Raw genomic sequence first — 19,432 nt, 5'->3', positions numbered from 1 at the left:
GGAGAGCAGCTTTAACAATTTTATTAACATCCTCTGAAACACTTTGACATTTTTTTTCCCTTGAAAAGAAACAAAGTTTACCAATCAGGGCCACATATTCCTTATCATGTCATTGCTTTCTTATTGGAACTATCATTGTGGAGTCTTCAGGGCAGTCAAAGAAGTTTCATGGGCTCATAACTGATTGAAAAATGGATTACCAATCAACACCTCAGGAGAAAAAAAAATGCACATATCTCACTCTGGGTTTAGTGTTAATGCTCTTCCTTTGCACACTTCATTAGGCTTTTAGATTCCGGGCTGTCCATTGTATAAAACTCTCAGCACAATTAGAAACCCTGGCACTCATGCAGAGTGCTTCAGAACAATGACAAAGTTTGGCAGAAACCCCATTTGAACTGCCCACGTCAGTGACTCTACACATCCTTGCACTGGTGTTGGATTGCCTCAGTTAGGCTTTGCTTTGGCTATAGAAGGTTCCAGCTTCATCTTGGACAACAAGGTAAAAAATTCTTTGGTTATTAAACAAACTGAAAGGGGGATTATATCTGAAACAATACTTTGGTACTCACAGAATAAAACTGGGCATTTTCTGTGACTTGTGCTATACACTTTAATTCCCTTTCTCAAAAATTTATAATGATCTTCATTTTTACAACAAGTAAATACCATTACCTATTTAAAAATCAAAGCTATTATTGCAACATGTTTTCATCAAGTTTGTGTGAGTAATTGCATATTAAAATGGCAAACATCCCTTCCAATAACACCCTGGCAGAGTTTGCTTCTTCTGCAAGTAATAAAAGTGAAAGAGAGCAAACTGCGCTTCAAGATATTTGGCTGCTGCGCCATGAGGCGGCTGATGCATTCCAAATGTCTGTCAGGTCACTTTGCAACACCAACCACTGCTAATCAATAGTGAAATCTTTCTCTCTGTGGCTTAAATATATTTCTGCTTTCGTTAAACGGAAGAAAATTGCAAATTAGTTGGATTCTACTGGACCATGCATCTTGGAGAAACACACTGTCATCCTGACTGGGTAGGAGTTTAGACACTACAGTTAAATTACAATACTTAATCGACTGTCGACCATGCACACAGGTTTTGTGAAATGCACTGCAGTATCTTATTGCTGGTCTTCACAAGAGGCAGGTCAGTCTCCACAGGCTGTCCTGTTTCTAAGCATCAAAGCATTTTTCTTAAAGCCCCAAACTCAGCTTCCCATTTCTAGGATCGAGCCTTTCTTCACCTCTTTCACTTGGCCCAGAAGTCATGTCCTTTTCTCTTACTCTTCATATATCTTCCTTTTCTTGATTCCAAGCTACTTGGAACCGAGATCATATCTGTCTTTGTTTGAAGACTCTATAGCAGTCTGCATGTTGCAGTGGTACCATAAATAAAAAGTAATAAAAATGTTAGGAAAGTCTTTTGAAAAGTCCATGTTATTTTTACTATTACTCATGCTGTCACTATTTAAGAAACAATGCCAGGAAGATCTAGGACTTGAAGGGGCCTTATAACAATTTTTGTAAGAATACACTATTGAAACTATGATGTTACTGACAGCAAAGTGTTTTGCAAGGTGTACAGGTTCTCCTGCTGCTTTTTTGAGTGCTTCTAACAGATGTTCAATTTCAAGTGGTCTGCAGATACCAATAGGCTGATAGTTCTGCAGGAATCGGAGCAGCAGATGTGCCCTGCATTATGTTTTGCTATTCCCTTTATGAATGGACATGTCACCCTGTGGGTTTATAGCCAGTTAATTTTGTAATGACATCACTATTTCTGTTCTTTTAATGATCCTCACAGGATTTAATTTCTCAAATAACAGAACTCTTGATCCTGGAATTGCTATGCAAAAGTAGTATATCATAAACAGATTTCTTTATATGATACAGTCCCACTTCCTACCAAATGCCTTTGCTGATAGCTTCTAGGTGGTGCTGGTATGCACGTGGATTCTCCCAAAGACCGTAGATTTACCACGTGGCCTCATTTCAGGGCTCTAGACAAACGTCTGTGCATCCCTCTCCAGGATCATTACCCTCACACAAGTATCGCTCAGTGGCTGGAAGGAATGAGGATAGGAAGGGAATAAAGATAGAAAGAAAGGGGAATTCCATTGGCTCTGCTGTAGAAGGGTAGGTATTGCCCCTGTCAGGTGCTGCATTCCACACTGGCCATGGTACCCAGCTGAAATCAGAGTGCACAGGAAATTGTGCTGCATTTTCCACTGACGGGGACCTGATTGTGAGGACAGCACTCTGGCTGTTGGCTTGGATGTTTCAATCTTAAAAGGGAGCCAAGTTTTTTCTCCCTTAAATACAGTTGCAGAGTTTGTTAGAGCCCAGAGGTTTTTGGGCAGAATCTCTGGTAACAGCTGCAGGCTGCACAGAGCAGCCTTAGGACACCACCTTTCTTCCCTGGAGTATTCAGTAATGGTAAAGAATGTCTTTCTTCTTATTTTTAAATACAGAGAGGAAAAAGTGATGCTATTACAGCTGTATTTAAAGGACTTTTGGCATTTCCTTCATTGAAACTAACTATTAGGTATTTTTAAATATTGACTGGAAAAAACATCCCGGGTTGTAAAAGGTCCTAGTTAGGTATATTGAGTTTTGAAACCTTGAAATACTCCTGAAAACTTTTAACTTTGAGAAATGAGAACTGCATAAGCCTACATTTTGCCTCCCTCTCATTATCTCAGAAATTAGATTCCCCACATTACTGTAAATATCAAAATACATCTTTAGTAAAAGCCAACTTTTGAAAAGCACCTTTGGTCCTAAATTTAAGGAGTGAATGCAATCTGCTCTTAGTGCTCTAGCTGAGAGATCAAGGCCTTAGTTTCTAAGAATCAACTACATAATTTTTACACACATACAGGAAAAAAACATCTCCAGTTGTGACCACAGGCAGAGTCTTCACAGCACTCACAGGAACTGTGTGGTCATGCTGGGGTCTGAATCCACCCATAGAAAAGATGAGGAAATCCATCCTAAAAAGATGAGGTAAGGATTTTTCTGAGTTTTCCACAGTATTTCTGGGATTTTTTTCTGCCCATCTTGCAGTTCACATTTCTTAGAAAAAGTTGAGTATCAGCCTTAATATAAGTCTCAGAAGGAAACATATGAATTTCAGGAAAGTTAGTGCTGAGGTTAAATCAAATCAGCTGGCCTTCAGCACTGAAAAGTAGCAAGGACAAAGCCTTACCTGAAGGTCCACACCTATTAAGTGCGTGAACTACCTGACTTCCCTCTTAGCTGAAGCTGTAAGCAAGTGCATTATCTAATGGCATGCTGAGCCCATGGATATCTCAGAGTACACTGAAAGCAAAAGCACATTCCATAGAAACACAGCACATCACAAGCCTCCAGACCCACCTCTCCTCTTCTACTCTAGCCTCCCAAGAAATGCTGAACCAAACTCTTCCATCACCCGAACTCACATTTCTGCCCCACATGATCCCAGCAGCCAGTCATGACTTTCAGCCCCTCTCCCAGACACCTTGAACTATGGGATGAAAGTCATGCACAAAAACCTTTTGCTCCTCTGGCATAACTGAAGTACTTATACCTATGAAGTTTGTTTTCATAAGCACCTAAACATCCTTGCTGGCTTTCCTGAGAAGTAAGGACCACCATCAAATTGTGGAGCTAAGCCAAGGGCATTGCCTTTGTCCAGCCTCCCCCAATATGGAGGCATGGCCACACAGGGACTTCCAGAGCCTCTCCAGCACTTCCCCTCCTTCAAAACCCAAACTCTCGGCCAAAACACACACCTTGCTACCAACACACTTTCCCTGGCTCAGACTATGAAAAATCAAACACACAGGGAAGACGCTGGGCATGCTGCTCACCAGACAACCTCAGGGTACTCAGATACAGCCACCAGGAGTTCAGCAACCCAACCCTGGTGAAACCCACTATATTTAGGGTATGACTGCTTTCTAAAAATGCATTATCTAGACAAAACAGTTGAATATCTTAGGGATGCAGGTTCTGATTTTCCGAATATTTCTGATATTTACTCTGACATTTCCTCTGAGTGTGTGTGGGGTGTTTTGAAAGGAAAAGAGTTTTCTGTTGCTTAAGGCCAGTCCTTCCTGTTTGTTAGTTTATACCAAACCTAAGTTTTGACATGAACAAAAGTGTTGCTTTAAGTCTGATTTCAAACATGTGGTAAAGGCAAATCTAACAATTTTATGAGATACAGTTACTTTTGTAGAGGGTGAGTCTGCCCTGGGGAATTTCCCCTGACTAGATTTATCACAAGTTTTTTGAACCAGATAATTTTGTTTGATAGCACATCTGGCAGCATCATAAAATCTTGACGTCCCAAGCTATTACACAGGAATTACTTTTGTAAATCATTTATGAATATTACTGATGTAGGCCTATTCTGGGCAGTAAGAAAGGAAACGGAGCGCTGAAGGACAAAGGAAGGGAAAAAGAATTCCCTGCCCTTTCAGGGCTCATCAGATAGGGTGGGTATTTATCATTTTAAATGGGAAACATGTTGTCAGTAATGCAGCTGAAAAGTCCACATAACACAATTTGTTCCCCATATTCCCTAAATAGGCAAAAGGGGAAGGTATTCTACCTGAGGAAAACCATATATTGATCTCTCCTGAAGAAAAATCTGTCCCTGTCCAAATCTTAAATAAGACTTCGCAATTAAACACCACATACTGGTAAAACCATAGTAAACACAAACTCATAATTCAGGTAGACTAAAGGAGGAAAGTTTTACCAAGCCCAGCACTGAGGCAAAATAAAAGACCCATTTTAGCTCACCAAACCCCCCCCCCCAGTACTTACAAAATACCCCGCAATCCACATAGTGACCTGCCTTTTGAATGTGGCAACATGACTGAATGGAAACTCTCTATATAGCTAAAATTATTAGCTGCTAAGCATACACCTTCAGAAAAAAAGCTGGCAAATCAAGAGCTTTTTGTATCATGAACTATTACACTATTAGCAATTTCAGAAGATTGCACCTATTGATTTGGACTGGAAAGACATCAGATATTGAAATAACTCTACTTCCACCTTGCCAACCCCAAAGCCTGGCATTACATTCCTCTTGAACATGGATGGAGAAAGTGACACCAAACACGCCATCACTAAGTGGAGGGACAACAGAGGAGTCACCCCAAATGAATCAACAATGGGGAGCTACAACAAGCTCTTCACTCTTCATTCCTGACATCCCCAATACTGGGAGCTACTGGGTGTTATTTTCGCTGATCCAGAGCAGAGAAGAAGGTCACTTGCAATACTCCGCAGAAACATATTTCCAGCCCTAGGTAAGAAGGCATTTTGTTGGGGAATTTCCCTGTTTTGGGAAAGCAGGGAAGGAGCAATTCTCCGACAGCTCCTATTTGACTTCGAAACGCCAGGTTCCTTCAGACTATGGCATGTCTACGAGGGATGCACAGAGCCATTACGGAGCTTTCCCTGCCAGAGCAGAAAATTTCTAAATTTGGCTTCCTCCCAGGAAGCACATTCCTGTCCATACACACCCAGATTGATTTCTCACAGATGAGCATACTGCCCACTAAAATCTGAAGTGGGCTGCATCCACAGGGTGCTGAGGACCCACCCTGGCAGGGCAGTGGTGTGGCAGGAGTCACCAGCTGCGCCGAGTAGAGAGGAGCTCCTGGTTTATTTGGAAGTGGCAATACTGAAAAAGAAGCTCCAACATGAAAAAGCAAGTTTAAGTTTTTGGTAATTTCAGATGAACTAGAATCCGAAAATTACAATGTAACATAGTTTCAATTATCAAAGCATGGGTGGTTTCAAGCTCCACCAGGAAAAAAATCCACTACATGACATAAAGGAAGAACTGAAAAGAAATAGTGGTTTCCAGGGTCATGAGTGGTATGTGCAGGGTATCATCTGGACATTGCTCCTCAGACTTGACAGCATGAGGCAACATTGGCTGTGGCTAAGAAATCTGAGATTCATGTTCTGTTTACCCCCCTCTTTCTGAATACAAACACATGTTCTGTCTTTCCAATAACGATGGACAACACATGCACTGAGTAGGTACATTGAAAGTCATCTGTTAATTTCAGATACATGTAAATGACCACACAGCAAGATTTCCCAGGGAGACAGTGTAACAGGACTGGAAAAAAGGGAGGCAGTTACACCAAGAATAGATGCTGTGAAAAAACTCAAACAACAGAATCAAACAAGGTTGATTCATTTTTTTTTCCCTAATTCAATATAACTATTATAATACTATTTTAGATCGTTCCAGAATGTCAAAGATTGATGAGGAGGGTTTTTTTTCAGTCCATTACAGATAGCACTTGCCTCAGTAACTATGCCAATGGAAGAAAATCCATCATGTACTAACCATACCCCAATCTCCAACAGGAATATTCCCCATTTTGTGAAGTAAAGTGAGATGTGGGAGTCCTTGACCTTCTGAGTAATTAAGGGAAACAGAGACATTCTTGTTTTTATTAGAGACACACTAAACTATTTGAAAATAATTTGAATAGCTGGAGAATTAGTGTATTTGCCTGCTCATGAGTAGTGCAGATAGTTTAGAGTTCTCTTGGGGGCAACACATCGTAATGAATATCTGCTATTCATATTTAATGCAATCTGCCAAAGAGCGCTTTTGGGAGGACTTTCTGTGTCAATATAATGATTAACAACAGGACTGGAAAAGTAAATGAATTCCTACAGCGGGTGGGGCTGACAAAAAATATCTTGCAGTACTATACCAGTTACACTGGATTTAACTGTACTTTTTTAATGATACCAGCGGAAAATCCATTTCCAAGGGAGGGGAAAAAAAAAAGAAAGCAATCTTTAAGATGAAGCTCAAGTAGTAAATAATTGCATTGATAGAAAGCAAAACAATTCCAGCAGAAAACAATGCCCAAAACAACAATCTGCCTGTCCTGAGCATGTCTGAAAAGCCTGATATATAATACTGACTAAAAAATAATTAGTATTTACAAAGCACAACCAGAAATAATGTTGTAGGTGCTTCCTTGTCTACCTCTTTGAGTTCCTTAGATGATCTTACTTTCCATACATTTTCTCATATTTCGAAGACATACATAAAACAGAACATAAAGTCTTTTATTCTTTACAATACACTTTTAAAACACCCCAGACAGAAAAGATTGGAAAAGCTTGGCTAAAATACAATAAGTGACCTTAATATGGAATTTTCTCCATGGCATCCCAACAGTCCTCTAAATAACACATGCAGATTACTTTTTTCCAAGCTATGTGGATGACGCAACATTACTGAGTTTATATAAATTCCAGGACATTCTTGTACCAGACTGACTGCTCTTCCCTGCCCCTTATCAAGCTACTCCTATTCCTCCCTTGCAATAAATGGAAGAGGGGATATCAAGGATTCGAAGGCTCATGTTGGCAGCCTGAGGACCAAAATGTGGAATGGGGGTCAGAGATAGAATATGGGGGTGCTCCCACCAAATGCCATGGGCTACAAATATCACCTGGTTCAAACAAATGCTCAAGCCAAGCAGAAAGGGAACAACTGCCAAACAAAGTGTTTTATTATTTAGTGGTTCCCACTGTGGTTATTGTCCAGACCCTTTTTTAATTTGGTCTAGGATATACTCAGGGATTCCTTTCATCACAGCATTAGCTCAGATTAAGCTTTTTCCTCCAGCTCAGTCCAACTGGCTTTCTTATGAAGTGGTATTTAGCCATGTTAAATGAATTCTGTAAAACACATTCTGGTGAAGTTCTGTTACAGGAACCAGTCTTGCAAAGATACTCTACAAATAACCAGCAGGGCTTCATCATCCCCATGCTGATACTTGCTTGTGAAACTGCAACATCGCTGTGGGCCTTGCAGTTCCATCAGCTATAACAAAAAGGCAGCACTTTCCTCACCAGTTTTCAACTCCATGGATTTACTACAATGATCTGTGTGGCTTTTACATACCTGCCTTCTCAAATTTCAGGTGGTTATTCTCTTAGTTAGGGGTGTTTTCTTGGAGTTTGGGTTTTTTTGTAAGATTTATTTAATAATAGCTAATTTTTTTTTCAGAAATTAAAATGTGTCGCTACAGCTACACAACAGATGTTTTATGAAGAAGCTAAACTCTTCTAAAGCTGCTATCCTCACATTGTGACAGTTGCCTTACTGACCTCTGGCAGCAGCATTAGGTTTCATGATGGCCAAATGGGGCCTGACCCTTCTTCCAGGGCTGATGGAGAGTGATGTCACTCAGAAATAAGAATTGCCTGTGTAACTGCTACTCACCTGAACGTAAGGTGGTTTTACTTAAATAAAATGTCAAGTAACAATATTTGCCCATATTTATTCATTTATTCCTCCCCAAAATATTTCACAAGTCTTCTATGATTTTCCTATTGCAAACAGGTCAGGCTCTGCAGGACTTCTGCCCATTTCCCGTAGCTGCTCTGAGTCTGGCAAAGAACCAGTCTATGACAGTCTGGTACAGGACCAAAAAAGCACAGGAGTGCTTCCAGTTCTGCCTTCTCTCACCATTTCTAAATGAGGTAAGCAGTAACCTCCTGAAACTATCTCTGCTGTGTAGAAGAAAGTCCTCATTCATTAGTGTGGCCAGGGAAGCCTGTGTACCACCTGATGTCAAGAGTGAAGATGTCTGCTGTGTGCTCCACGGGGTAACACAGTGGTAGGTAAATCAATCTGACTTCACAAAAGTAACGATCTTCTTGACCGTGGTCTTGTTCGGTGCTAATGCATCGCTCACGTATCCGTAAAAGTCAGTTTTTTCATCCTCTGACCTCTCTAGCACTACGACCAGACCTCAAATTATTAAGTATTTTGCACTATGTATCTCAGTATAAAAACAGAAGCCGAGTCACAGGTCACAGAGGCAACAGCATTATTAACATCAATGAAACTAAATCACTCCATCCTGAGCATTTATGGCAAGCCCCTTGTGCTCAGATAATTCATGTGCCTAAGATGTACTGTTGTCTGTTTCATGGGACTGGAGATACCTGCCTCAACTGTAGATTAAGATAACTTAATGGAACTTGATATAAGGTTATTCTGCCATCATTAAAAGTGTATAACCAAGACAGAACAAAATAAAACAAGACAAATACAGCTAATACAAAAGCTCAAATGGCACTAACTTTGAACAAAAGCTGTTGAATACCATTGTTTTATAAAGATTAAAGAGATCTTTATAACATTCCTGTTATGTAAAGTCATTTCTATTGGATTTTACATGAATGAAAAGAATCTGGAAGATAAATAGTACAATAGCTTCAAGCACGTAAAGAGCACTGGTTTGGCCAACATTTAATTTTTTCCTGTCTTTTCAAGAGAGTTCCATATTATTCTATCACACAGTATAAATTGTAACTTTAATAGAGACTATCAATCATACTGACTTTGGCCTATGGGTGGTTTCATTGGGGAAAAAAAACAAATAAACAAACAAAATCTACAATGGAGAACAGAACCCTGAAATACAACCCAAAGCTCAACCTGCATGCTTCCAAGAACTTGTCTCTATAAATCCAGTTATATAAACCTCAAGTTCCAGAATCAGAAGTCTACAGACAGAGTGTTGACAGTACAGGTGTGAAAACAGAGTAGTACAAACCACAGTAGTCATCCTGAGGATTATATCTCAAAAAAAATTCTCATTCAAGGCATCCTCCTTCCTATCTTGCCAATTTTAGCTGGTATTTGCAAACACTATCACCTTGAGCTATGTACAAAAACTGCCAGGCTTTTGTACTCAGTCACAGAGAACCAGTGCTGCAAAGCACCTCCACAAAAATACTGACCTGAAAATGCTGAGACCAGGGCATAAAGACACAAACACCAAGATTTAGAAGTAGCCACTTATTTTGCATATTGGCAGGAAGTCATACTAAGCAATACTTTTCTGAGAGGCTGTGCACTGACTTGTTTATTAATCATTAATAATGCATCAGCAATACAGTCTTAATTCCACAGGAATAATTCATAGAAAAGAAAACCTCTACATTGCTGATCATATAATTTTGGTAGAAAGTGTGTTGTTCCACACATGCGCTGTTTAGTCAAGACTTCTCATATTCAACAGTCGCAGTAATGTATTTAGACAAGCATCTTCAACAATAAACTGATCTCCAAAGCTGTATATATCTGGGTTCCCTGGGTGATAAATGCATCAATCACCCACTGCAGAGATATATCTTGTCTAAGTGATCCCACTTAGAAAGTTTGTGCCTGGGACAGCTTTTTTTGGAGCCACTTAAACACATATAAAACTAAGACCAAGCAGAAAGCATGCCTGTCGTAAGGCAAAGAAAAAACTTTGCCCAGCTAATACACTCAGCAGCACTGCATGTAGAAATGTCCTAGTTTCAGCTGGGAGAGTTTATTTTCTTCCTAGAAGCAGGTAGACTGCTGTGATTTTGGGACTGAGTATGAGAATAATGTTGATAGCAACAACTAAAGCATCACTGTATTAAATAGTGTTTACTATAAGCCAAGGTTTTACTCTTCTCAGTTTTCCATGCTCTAACAATGAAGAGGTGCACAAGGAGCTGGGAGGGAGCACAGCCAGGACAGCTGACCCAAGGGATAGTCCATGAGGTAAAATGCCATCCTTAGTATATAAAGAGGGGGGGACTTGGCCAGGAGCTGCCAATGGCTGCTTGTGCTGGGCATCTGTCAGCAGGTGGTAAGGAACTGTAGTGAGCATCTCTTGTCTCTCCTGGGTTTTACTTCTCTCCTTTTGCTGCCTTCCTTTTGATTACAATTATTCTTTTATCTTATTTCAATATTAAGTCGTTCTTATCTCAAACTATGGGTTTTATCTTTTTTCCCCCTCAATACTCTTCCTCATCCCACTGTGGGGGAAAAGGGATGTGAGACAGCAGCTGTGCAATAGTCGGTTGCTATCTGGGGTTAAGCCACAACAAAAACTCAAACACAGACTCAAGGGCTTGTTTTGCAGCCACAGGCAGCTCACAGAGACCAGCTGACCAGTGGGCTGTTCTTTGGAAGCTGCACATGAAGAAAAGAGCTACTTATGGAAGAAAACTAAAGCAGTTTTAATAACTGTGCAACTTCAGAGAATTCTATACAGAGGAATCATCATCATTCATGATTACAGAAAGGTCAATTCTTCCTTAAAAGCAACACTGGATTCTTCAGCTAATATAATAATGCAGCATATACCAAAATGCATAGCAGGTTTTGTCACTCTTGGTTTCCATAGCTTTGACATGCCATACAGTTGGCCTGTTTATTTTTATAAAAACAAGAGGAAGTGAAAATGGTATTTCAAAACAAATGCATACTCTTTGCCCAAGTAAAATACATCATAGACGAACAACTGAAACCACTCCTGATATACTTTCAGAATGAACACTATCAGTCTTTATTAGAGGAGAGGTGGTCAATAAAAGGTATTAATACCAAGAACTTACTTGCAGGAGATGGAGTGCTGCATCCACTAGTTGGTGGGTGACTCTGGAGTCCATGGAGGGAAGGTAGTGACAGTCCACCAATGACTGGAGGAAAAAGTAAGGGATATGGTGCTGCTGGATAGTGAGTCATATGTCCATTCACGGCCGGTACTGGACATGTGCGGCTACTGGTTGTCATGTTAACACCTCACAGTGGACAGCTATTACGTTGCATCACTCCAGGCCAAAAAATTAGGTACCTCAAATTATGAATATAGATGAGGGCTGTCAAGCCTGAAGGTACAGCTTAAGCTGGATTGTGTGATGATGAAAAGGTAATTCACTATATCAGGTCCATCCTATATTTCATCACTGCTTCCTACTGTTCTCTCTTCTAGGACATCCTTGCTTTGCAGACTGTGGATAGAAAGTCTTCTTACTCTGGTATCAGGGTGCAGTTCAGCTCCTTATACAAATGTTTCTCTGGGAGCACAGTTGCTCTCTACAGACGCATACTGACAAAGTCTGGGGGAAGAAAACAATATATTGATTAAAATATACATATTTTTAAAATGTGCACATAGAAGAACCTTTTTCCCTCATTGTTATTTTTGTTAAATTACCATTTATTTATCAGTATCCCATGAGATCAGCTCATGTAAAACTCTCACGCTATCAGTGAAGTTAACAGCAGAACACTCATTAAGTTGATTTCCCTTGCATGATGTGCAACACCAAAAGCTATTTCTAGTGTGACGCAGTCTTGTTGTGAAAACTGACAGATTTAAAACCAGTGCATCAATAATTACCTGAAATACTGATGCTGGAGGAGAAAAATAAGCAACTTCTGAAAAATTTCCCAGTGTATGAAAGCTTTCAGTGTCCCCCTAAAAGCTACAGATGGATTGGCACTCTCAACTCCCTTCAGTGCCATGGCTCAGGCAGGGCACTGAGGCATGCACCTGAGGGCAATTTTGGGTTGGGCTGTTAAAGAGGCAATTGGTTTAATAATGACTGTTTTCACAAAGAATAGTTAGTTTATTATCCCTTAGGAGACACCTCACTAATAGTTTTCTTTTTTTTTTTTTTTTTGAGGGGTTCAAGGAACTACCCAAACAAACAAGCACCCATTATTTCATAATCTGAGTGAGTGACTGACATGAGTCAATGCACTGCCATACACTGCTCCTGCGTTTTGCTAGGGAATTTGCTTGCCCTCATGACCACCATCTTCAAAGTCATCCAGAGCTCCACACATCTTCCTCAGCGTTTCACCCAAACAGCTGCCACCTTTCAAGGGTTCCTTAATTTTTCGAGCTTTGTACCAAAAGCCTTGGTCTGATAACAGGAATATCACTTCTTGTGATATCCCTATGAAATTTGCTCCCACCATAGCAGTTCAAGTCTACATGGTCTCTGAATCAACCTGCTGGTGCAACACCAGTAAGTGCTATTGGTGTCTTACTGGGAAGGCTGCAACCACTTCCACATTGCAAACACTGCTCCTGTAGCTACTCATGCACTTCTCCAGGCAAAAGCCAGTGAGTGCTGTAGCAGCACCTGAGTTCACCCTGCACAAGAGTTTACGCATCTCCTCCAACACATACTGAAGAAGGAAGACAGTAGGAGCCACAGATCAAACTCAGCCCCCCAAAAGTAAGGCAGTCCACAGCTGACTAAAGCTTTGTTTCCTGAGACAAGGTACTACACACTTGCATCTGCCACAGTAAGTGATCAGTAACCACTTCCACCACTGTATAGCACTTTTATCTGTAATTCTTTGAAATTATAGCCTGAAACCAAAGGTAAGAGGATTTTTGGGTGGGAAAACAAAGGAATGGAGAAATGATGCATCAAGGTCACAAAGCAAAACTGCTGCCAGAGGAGGGAAACTGTGACAACACAATACTGACTATCACTGCTGCTACTCAGCGCACCAGTTGTCGGTAAGAATTCAAATGAGCAAGGACAAAAAAGAATAAAACACAACTCTGGTGCATATGTTTGCCTGTCAGAGAGCAGCAGAGTGTTTCTGCTCTGTGTGGAATACCAGCAAAGGTTACCAGCTGTGCATGTTGTCAGACAGCAGTTTCTGCTGAGTGCAGCCTGCTTGGGGATAACTGAAATGTAGCTTGTAAGTATTTGATAACTGTGTAAATTATGCACAAAATGCCTTTAATGCTAATGGATGCAAACCTATGCAGAGATGAGGCTGTAAGAAGGGGATACAGCAAGCGAAGGTGCAGCTGCTGGCCAGGCTGAGCTCGAGGACCACATGCCTGGAGACCAGTGAAACCGGGCAGACCTTTTGAGGGAGCCCCAGCAGCTAAAATACACTGACTCACTAGCAACACAAAATGAGATGAACCATCGTTGGTGCCTGCTTTACCTAGCTAAGGCTTTACGAAGCTTAAGAGACAAGGAAAGTCAAGTATCAAAGGAACACGCAAAGCTTTATAAAGCAATTTTACAAAAACTGGCACAAATACCACACTTCTAAGAGTTTGCAAAAAAAAAAAGAATAGGAGAGGGATGCTGATGAATACCAGCCCTAAAAATGTGTGTATTAAATTAAACACAGAACAAGGTCATCTATTTTTAAATTATGTAGGGCTTTGGAAACAAAATTCATCTTATAAAACTATCTAATACCTTCAATTATACTTCTATTAGCCAGAAAAATGCAGAGCTCATCATAACTTAAAAACATTCCCAGAACCACATCAAATATATTTGCATATTTAAGTGAAAAGTATTGAGAAATAAGCAACTCCTTCAGGACAGAGGAGGGAAAAGGCACTCAGGAAAACGCTTTGCTCAGTTCTTTGTTACTGAAGGAACATGATTTGTGATGGAGTTGGCGATGACAGAAAACAGCAGTATGATAGCCCCTCAATATAAAAATACATATATTTAACAGTGCGAAAACTAGGTTATAATCATATAGTTTTGCCTGCTTATAATTTTACATGAGATGTAATTATAAACTGGAATTACTATATGAAAGTAAGTTTTTCTTGCCTTACTCAAAAACCACCTTCCTTCCACCACTCCTTGCCAGAAATTTCCTCTAGATAGCTGTGCTGAAGATAAGCCTTCAGAACTTGTTCTTCTTCAGAAATTTACTTTTCATAGGCAGAGAGAGAAGACAGTGTAAAAGTCATGATACTCTAAACAGTGTATCATTTGACTCTAAGCTGTGTCCCTTGGGAGCACCAGGTTGTTCACACAGCTGAACATCCATGTGATGGTCAGGGAGCAAATTGTAGGCAGAGAGCTAGATATCAGCAGCTCCAGATTCTTGTAAATGCCACTTGTGTTCTGTGGTTACCAAGGAACTTCAAGTCACCAGCTCTGCTAACAGAGATTACAGACCCATCACCTTCAACACTGCACAGCAGAGGACATCCCAAAGTAGAAACTGCTGCAGAACAGGAAACCCAACAATGAGCTTTGCCATTCACACCAGTCCCATGACACATTTCACTAATGTATCACCAGACGGACACATTCACGTGCCTGAACTCACTGATGAGGACCTAACACTGGACATCAGCCAGAGATGTCTAGGCTCCATGTGATTCCAAGTTGAAAACATCTCTTTTGCCTAACTAAACCTGTACCATAGCTCAAAACACTGTACGGCTGTCAGCTTTGTGAAGGAGATTTTCCTTTGTTGTCATTTGCTAAGCTAAATTCCCATAGCAACAGCATGGATTTCTGCCCTGGAGGCAGAAGGCAAAATTTTCAGAAAATGGCTGTGACCAAGGGACTTCAGAGGATATCCTCAGCATACAATGAAAATCCTTTTCCATAGACTTCTCCTTAGTGACTGTTCATGAGTACAAGGCCCTTAGTACAAGCGGTGTGGAAAAGGATCATACAAAAAAGTTCCTTTGAATGTCCACCAAGAGATGATCACACTGTGCACTACTTTGCATTGAACAGCAGCCAATGACTTTTCTTTGACGGAACATATGCCTCCTCCTTTTTGGTTTTTACAGGTCTTTTATTGACTTGACTTCAGTGATAAAGCAGATGGCCACAGGGGAAGAAGGCTACAGTAGCTCTAGTGCAGAGCAGAATATTTATCATCTGCAGTTAATGCAGCAGGTGTATCTATCTCTTCCACATTTCTTCCCAATGTTTGTGCACCTGAGAAGAAATTTAAAACTACCAAATTTTCACATAAAAGCTTCAAATTTTATTGGACAAACAGTAACCCAACATTTCTTATTGTCTCTTAATTTCCCATGCATTTTGCACAGACTTGACTACTAAAAACAGGTTTGCTCTTCAGACATTTGTCACTTCTCCTGAAATATATTAAATGTATTAAGCCTCATTCATAATATTGCTATTTAACTTCCATTTGGTAACAATATTTGTTATGACTGTACCACAACTCATCCTTTTGAATTTTTCACTTGTATGAGATTTATTTGAATTCCTAAAATCCCTTTGCTGTTACAGGTGACTTTGATGCACATCAACAGCTGGACAGGCAAGAAGCCAAGGCAGAAGGCTTGGCCAATTGTTCTGTGTCAGTAGGAAGGTTACACTATGTCCTCCCTTTTGCCAACAACACCCCAATTCTACATTCCTCTTCCTCCCCTCTCACTAGCGATAGTAGGGAATTAAGTTGTCAGCACTGAAAGTAAAACAGGACTTTTGTGATTTTTTTTTCTTCCTTCACTTCTGAAAAAATCACTGGGGAGTTCTGCCTTACCTATGGTAATGTTTGAAATTCAGCAGTCATTTTAAGATATGCATGATATAGCATCCGGAAAACTTTTAAGCTAAATCTCCCATCCCCACAGCTTTCTGCCACAGCAGACTGCATTGCTCTTCCTTTACAACTGGGGACAAAACCAGGAATGCAGAAGAGGCACCCTAACAGGAGGACATGTTCTGCATAGAGCCAGGCACTTGGGAATTTGCTTCTCCAAGCCCTTGGTCTGCAGCACTGCTGTCTCTAAAGTTTCCAGGGTCACAGAGGAAGTCTCTTCTAAGTTCATTTCCCATTTTCCTGCCAATGCCAAACCCCCCGCCCCTCCCTTAAATCTTAGGCTAAAACAGGAACCTCTGGACTGGGAGGGCAGCCTCGGCGGTAAGACAGGAGAGGCAAGTTGCTCTTCTCAGAGCAACAAAAACAATTTCAGAGAAATTCTGCATCTAAAATGTTTCAACAATATATTACCTGTTTTCTCCAAGGGACAAAGTTGATGGAGTTCTTATTTATTAGCTGGCTGCAAGATATATTCTAATGCTGTTTACAAAACAAGTCAAGTTTTGAGAACCCATACTGTATTTAATGTATAGGTTGTATTGAAATCCCCGATTATGCATATGCTTTCTATTATGCTGGCTGATGATGTTGCATTCAGCAGTACTGAATAATTCAGGAGATTTAGCACGACTCAAGTGTAAATCAGTCAGATCCAGTAACACGATAACTACACTGCCTTTAAACTCTTAAAAATGCATGGAAACTTTTATTTCATAAAGAGGCTTTACTCCGTTCTGCACCAGTTCTCACTGACTGCGAGATGTTGCATTTTTGTTTTCATGGCTATCCAACAAGATTTAATTAAACAATAAACTAGTTACTGTGGCAGAAGTAAAAAAAAAAAAAAAAAAAAGCCTTTGGAGTGTTATGTTTCCTTTATTAGCATAGTGATGTGAAACTAAACAGAAAAAGCAATCTAATAACAAACATTCCTTTGAGAAGGGCTCTGGGAGCAAAAGGACATCCACTTATTGTTCAGCCCATCCCATTGGTCCATATACGGCAATAAAGGTACAATAGAAGGAAACAGGAAACAGACTGGCACATCTGCATTATCTTATTAGAGGCTAATGGATATCTGAGAGGAACATGCATCTGATGCTGAATAGTCTGTACCAATCTCCGAAGCAATTACTCTTAATTAGTGGATTCTGTTTATAGATGGAACTTAGTGTACCCTTTTGTATCAAAGAGATGCAGGCATCTGGAGACAGATATGGTTTTCTTAAAGGGAAAGCATTGCAGCACAGTGTGAGAATTGGGCTGGTTTTTGGTTAGGGTTTTGTTTTTTTGGGGGTTTTTTGAGGTTTTTTTTTCCTTTGCAAATAAAAGCTCTCTGAAGCATAGCATATTCTACTGTATTATTAATCAAAAGAGCATGCTAGTTTAAAAAAAGTGAAGGGGGGGAAAAAAGACCATACTCTTAATCTCAAACTCTGAAAGTAAACACAGAAAGCTAATACTCATATATGAATTATATGACAAAAACCACTTTGATGATAAGCAAATAAACAACTGAACCTAAAATTTCCAACCGCTGGCCAAAAAGCTTAAAATAGCAGCTTAAGTCAGAAGAACAACATCTGCATTTTGTATCTGCCAAGTCTGCAGCCAAAAAAAGTAAACCACTCTATATGACCAGATGCATGAATAAAAAGGAAAATGCATGAAACAGAACTTCAAAGTCAGTTTATTGAAAAGCAGATCTGCAGCTTTTACATCCTATAACCACAATTGTCACATATTTTCAAATATAGGTGCAAGACTTAAGGAAAAAGGGAAGATAAATTGTTGTAACAGAATTAAGACACACTTTCTATGACACTTTTCCTGCATCTTGGTATGCAAGATAGCTGTCTGCTGGGGGACTGTGAATTCCTTTTTGTCATAAAGCTGACATTTGCAAAACGAGTTTCTGTTTTATTTGGGCTTTTTTCCCCCGACATTGTTAAGAGATAATTAATATAATTAATGCAATTGGTGTTTATTTTAAAATCCTGTTGGGAAGTATAAAAAGGAGAGGGGAAAAGCTTCTTTCTCCCTAAGCAGCTATGCTTCGAATTGCCTGCATTGCAAACACTTGCTGATGTATGCCTGAAAAAGAGCAAATCTAAATCTGAAAGGGGAAAAGAGGAAAAAAAAAAAGTGATACACAATGACACCCATTTATTTACACACCATACAACAGTGCCCTGCTGTGCCAACTATTGATTTTAGTGGAACTGAGAGTCCATGTTGGAGAGCAGCAGCTGCGAGTACATAGCTTGAATCCTCATATGGGAACAATACTCCATAAGCAGAATAACCTATTTCAGACATGTATAACAACTAACGTTAAAAACACACAGAGCTTACCTTTCAAAACCTGAAAGGCACTATGGTTATTTGTTCCGCAAAGGTTCGGGAGAGTTATTAATTTATTTGTGCTAACACAACCAAGAAGTGTGAAGGATTGAAAATCCATGCTTCACATGTCTGTTATTCTACAGAGATGTTAATTTTGTTCTATACTAACGATATTTAAGATCCTGCCACTGTATCAGGAAATTTCTCATCTTCTCCTGTTGTTTGCTGCTTTAAAGAGCTGTTTGAAACTGAGGTGTGGGGTGGTTGGGTTTCTGGGTTGGGGATTTTTTTGGTGGAGGGGGTCAGGAGGTTGTTTGTTGCCTTTTTTTTTTTTTTTCCCTACAGCTATCTGCATTCCATATTTTTTCTTTCATTACTCAGCAGTTGTCAAAACTACGCTGAGAAGCAAAGATAAATGGTTAGGTCAGGTGATGGGGTTAACAATTTACTGTGTGTACTGCTCTGAGAGCCAGATATAGTAGAATTGGCTCATGTTTATGTACAGGATGAGAAGTTGATTTCCTGTGCAGTGGCTTTCAATCACCTCTGTAAGGGACTCTCTTGCAGTTTTCTGCAGTGAATTCAAAGGGATCTGAATACATTTGTGCTGGTATATAGGACAGTCTGCTTTGTAACTAAATGCATTCCTTACTTACCCTGTCACATTTGAAAAATCCTGAAGGACAGTCAAGAGAAAAAATTTTCTTTCATCTATGGAAACCAAAGGAAAGGTAACTGGGCTTCCTCCTTCCCGAGTTTAAGTGAACTTGTATGCTCATTATGCTCCCCAAATTTATAAGCTATTTCTTAATCCTTAAAATTGCTCTTTCAATGGAATCAACCCTTCTGATCTTGCATAGTCATCTCTGTTATCCCTTA

At 40.0% G+C, this 19,432-nt stretch overlaps 1 protein-coding gene across 9 annotated transcripts in view; it reads right to left on the bottom strand.

Moving 5' to 3' along the window:
- The window catches only part of RARB (retinoic acid receptor beta), a 319,701-nt gene that overhangs the window by 179,075 nt on the left and 121,194 nt on the right, over nucleotides 1–19,432 (bottom strand). For all 9 annotated transcript variants that reach the window (XM_072925727.1, XM_030266967.4, XM_030266968.2 and 6 more), the window contains one exon: nucleotides 11,440–11,943. In XM_072925727.1, the coding sequence (XP_072781828.1) occupies nucleotides 11,440–11,617 (178 nt within the window). In that variant the 5' untranslated portion in view covers nucleotides 11,618–11,943. The remainder of the gene's footprint in view (nucleotides 1–11,439; nucleotides 11,944–19,432) is intronic.

Source organism: Taeniopygia guttata, chromosome 2 (genome assembly GCF_048771995.1).
Source record: "Taeniopygia guttata chromosome 2, bTaeGut7.mat, whole genome shotgun sequence".
In the NCBI taxonomy this organism is placed as follows: domain Eukaryota; kingdom Metazoa; phylum Chordata; class Aves; order Passeriformes; family Estrildidae; genus Taeniopygia; species Taeniopygia guttata.
Note: the sequence above shows the minus strand (reverse complement) of the source record. Positions and strands in the feature narration are given on the sequence as shown.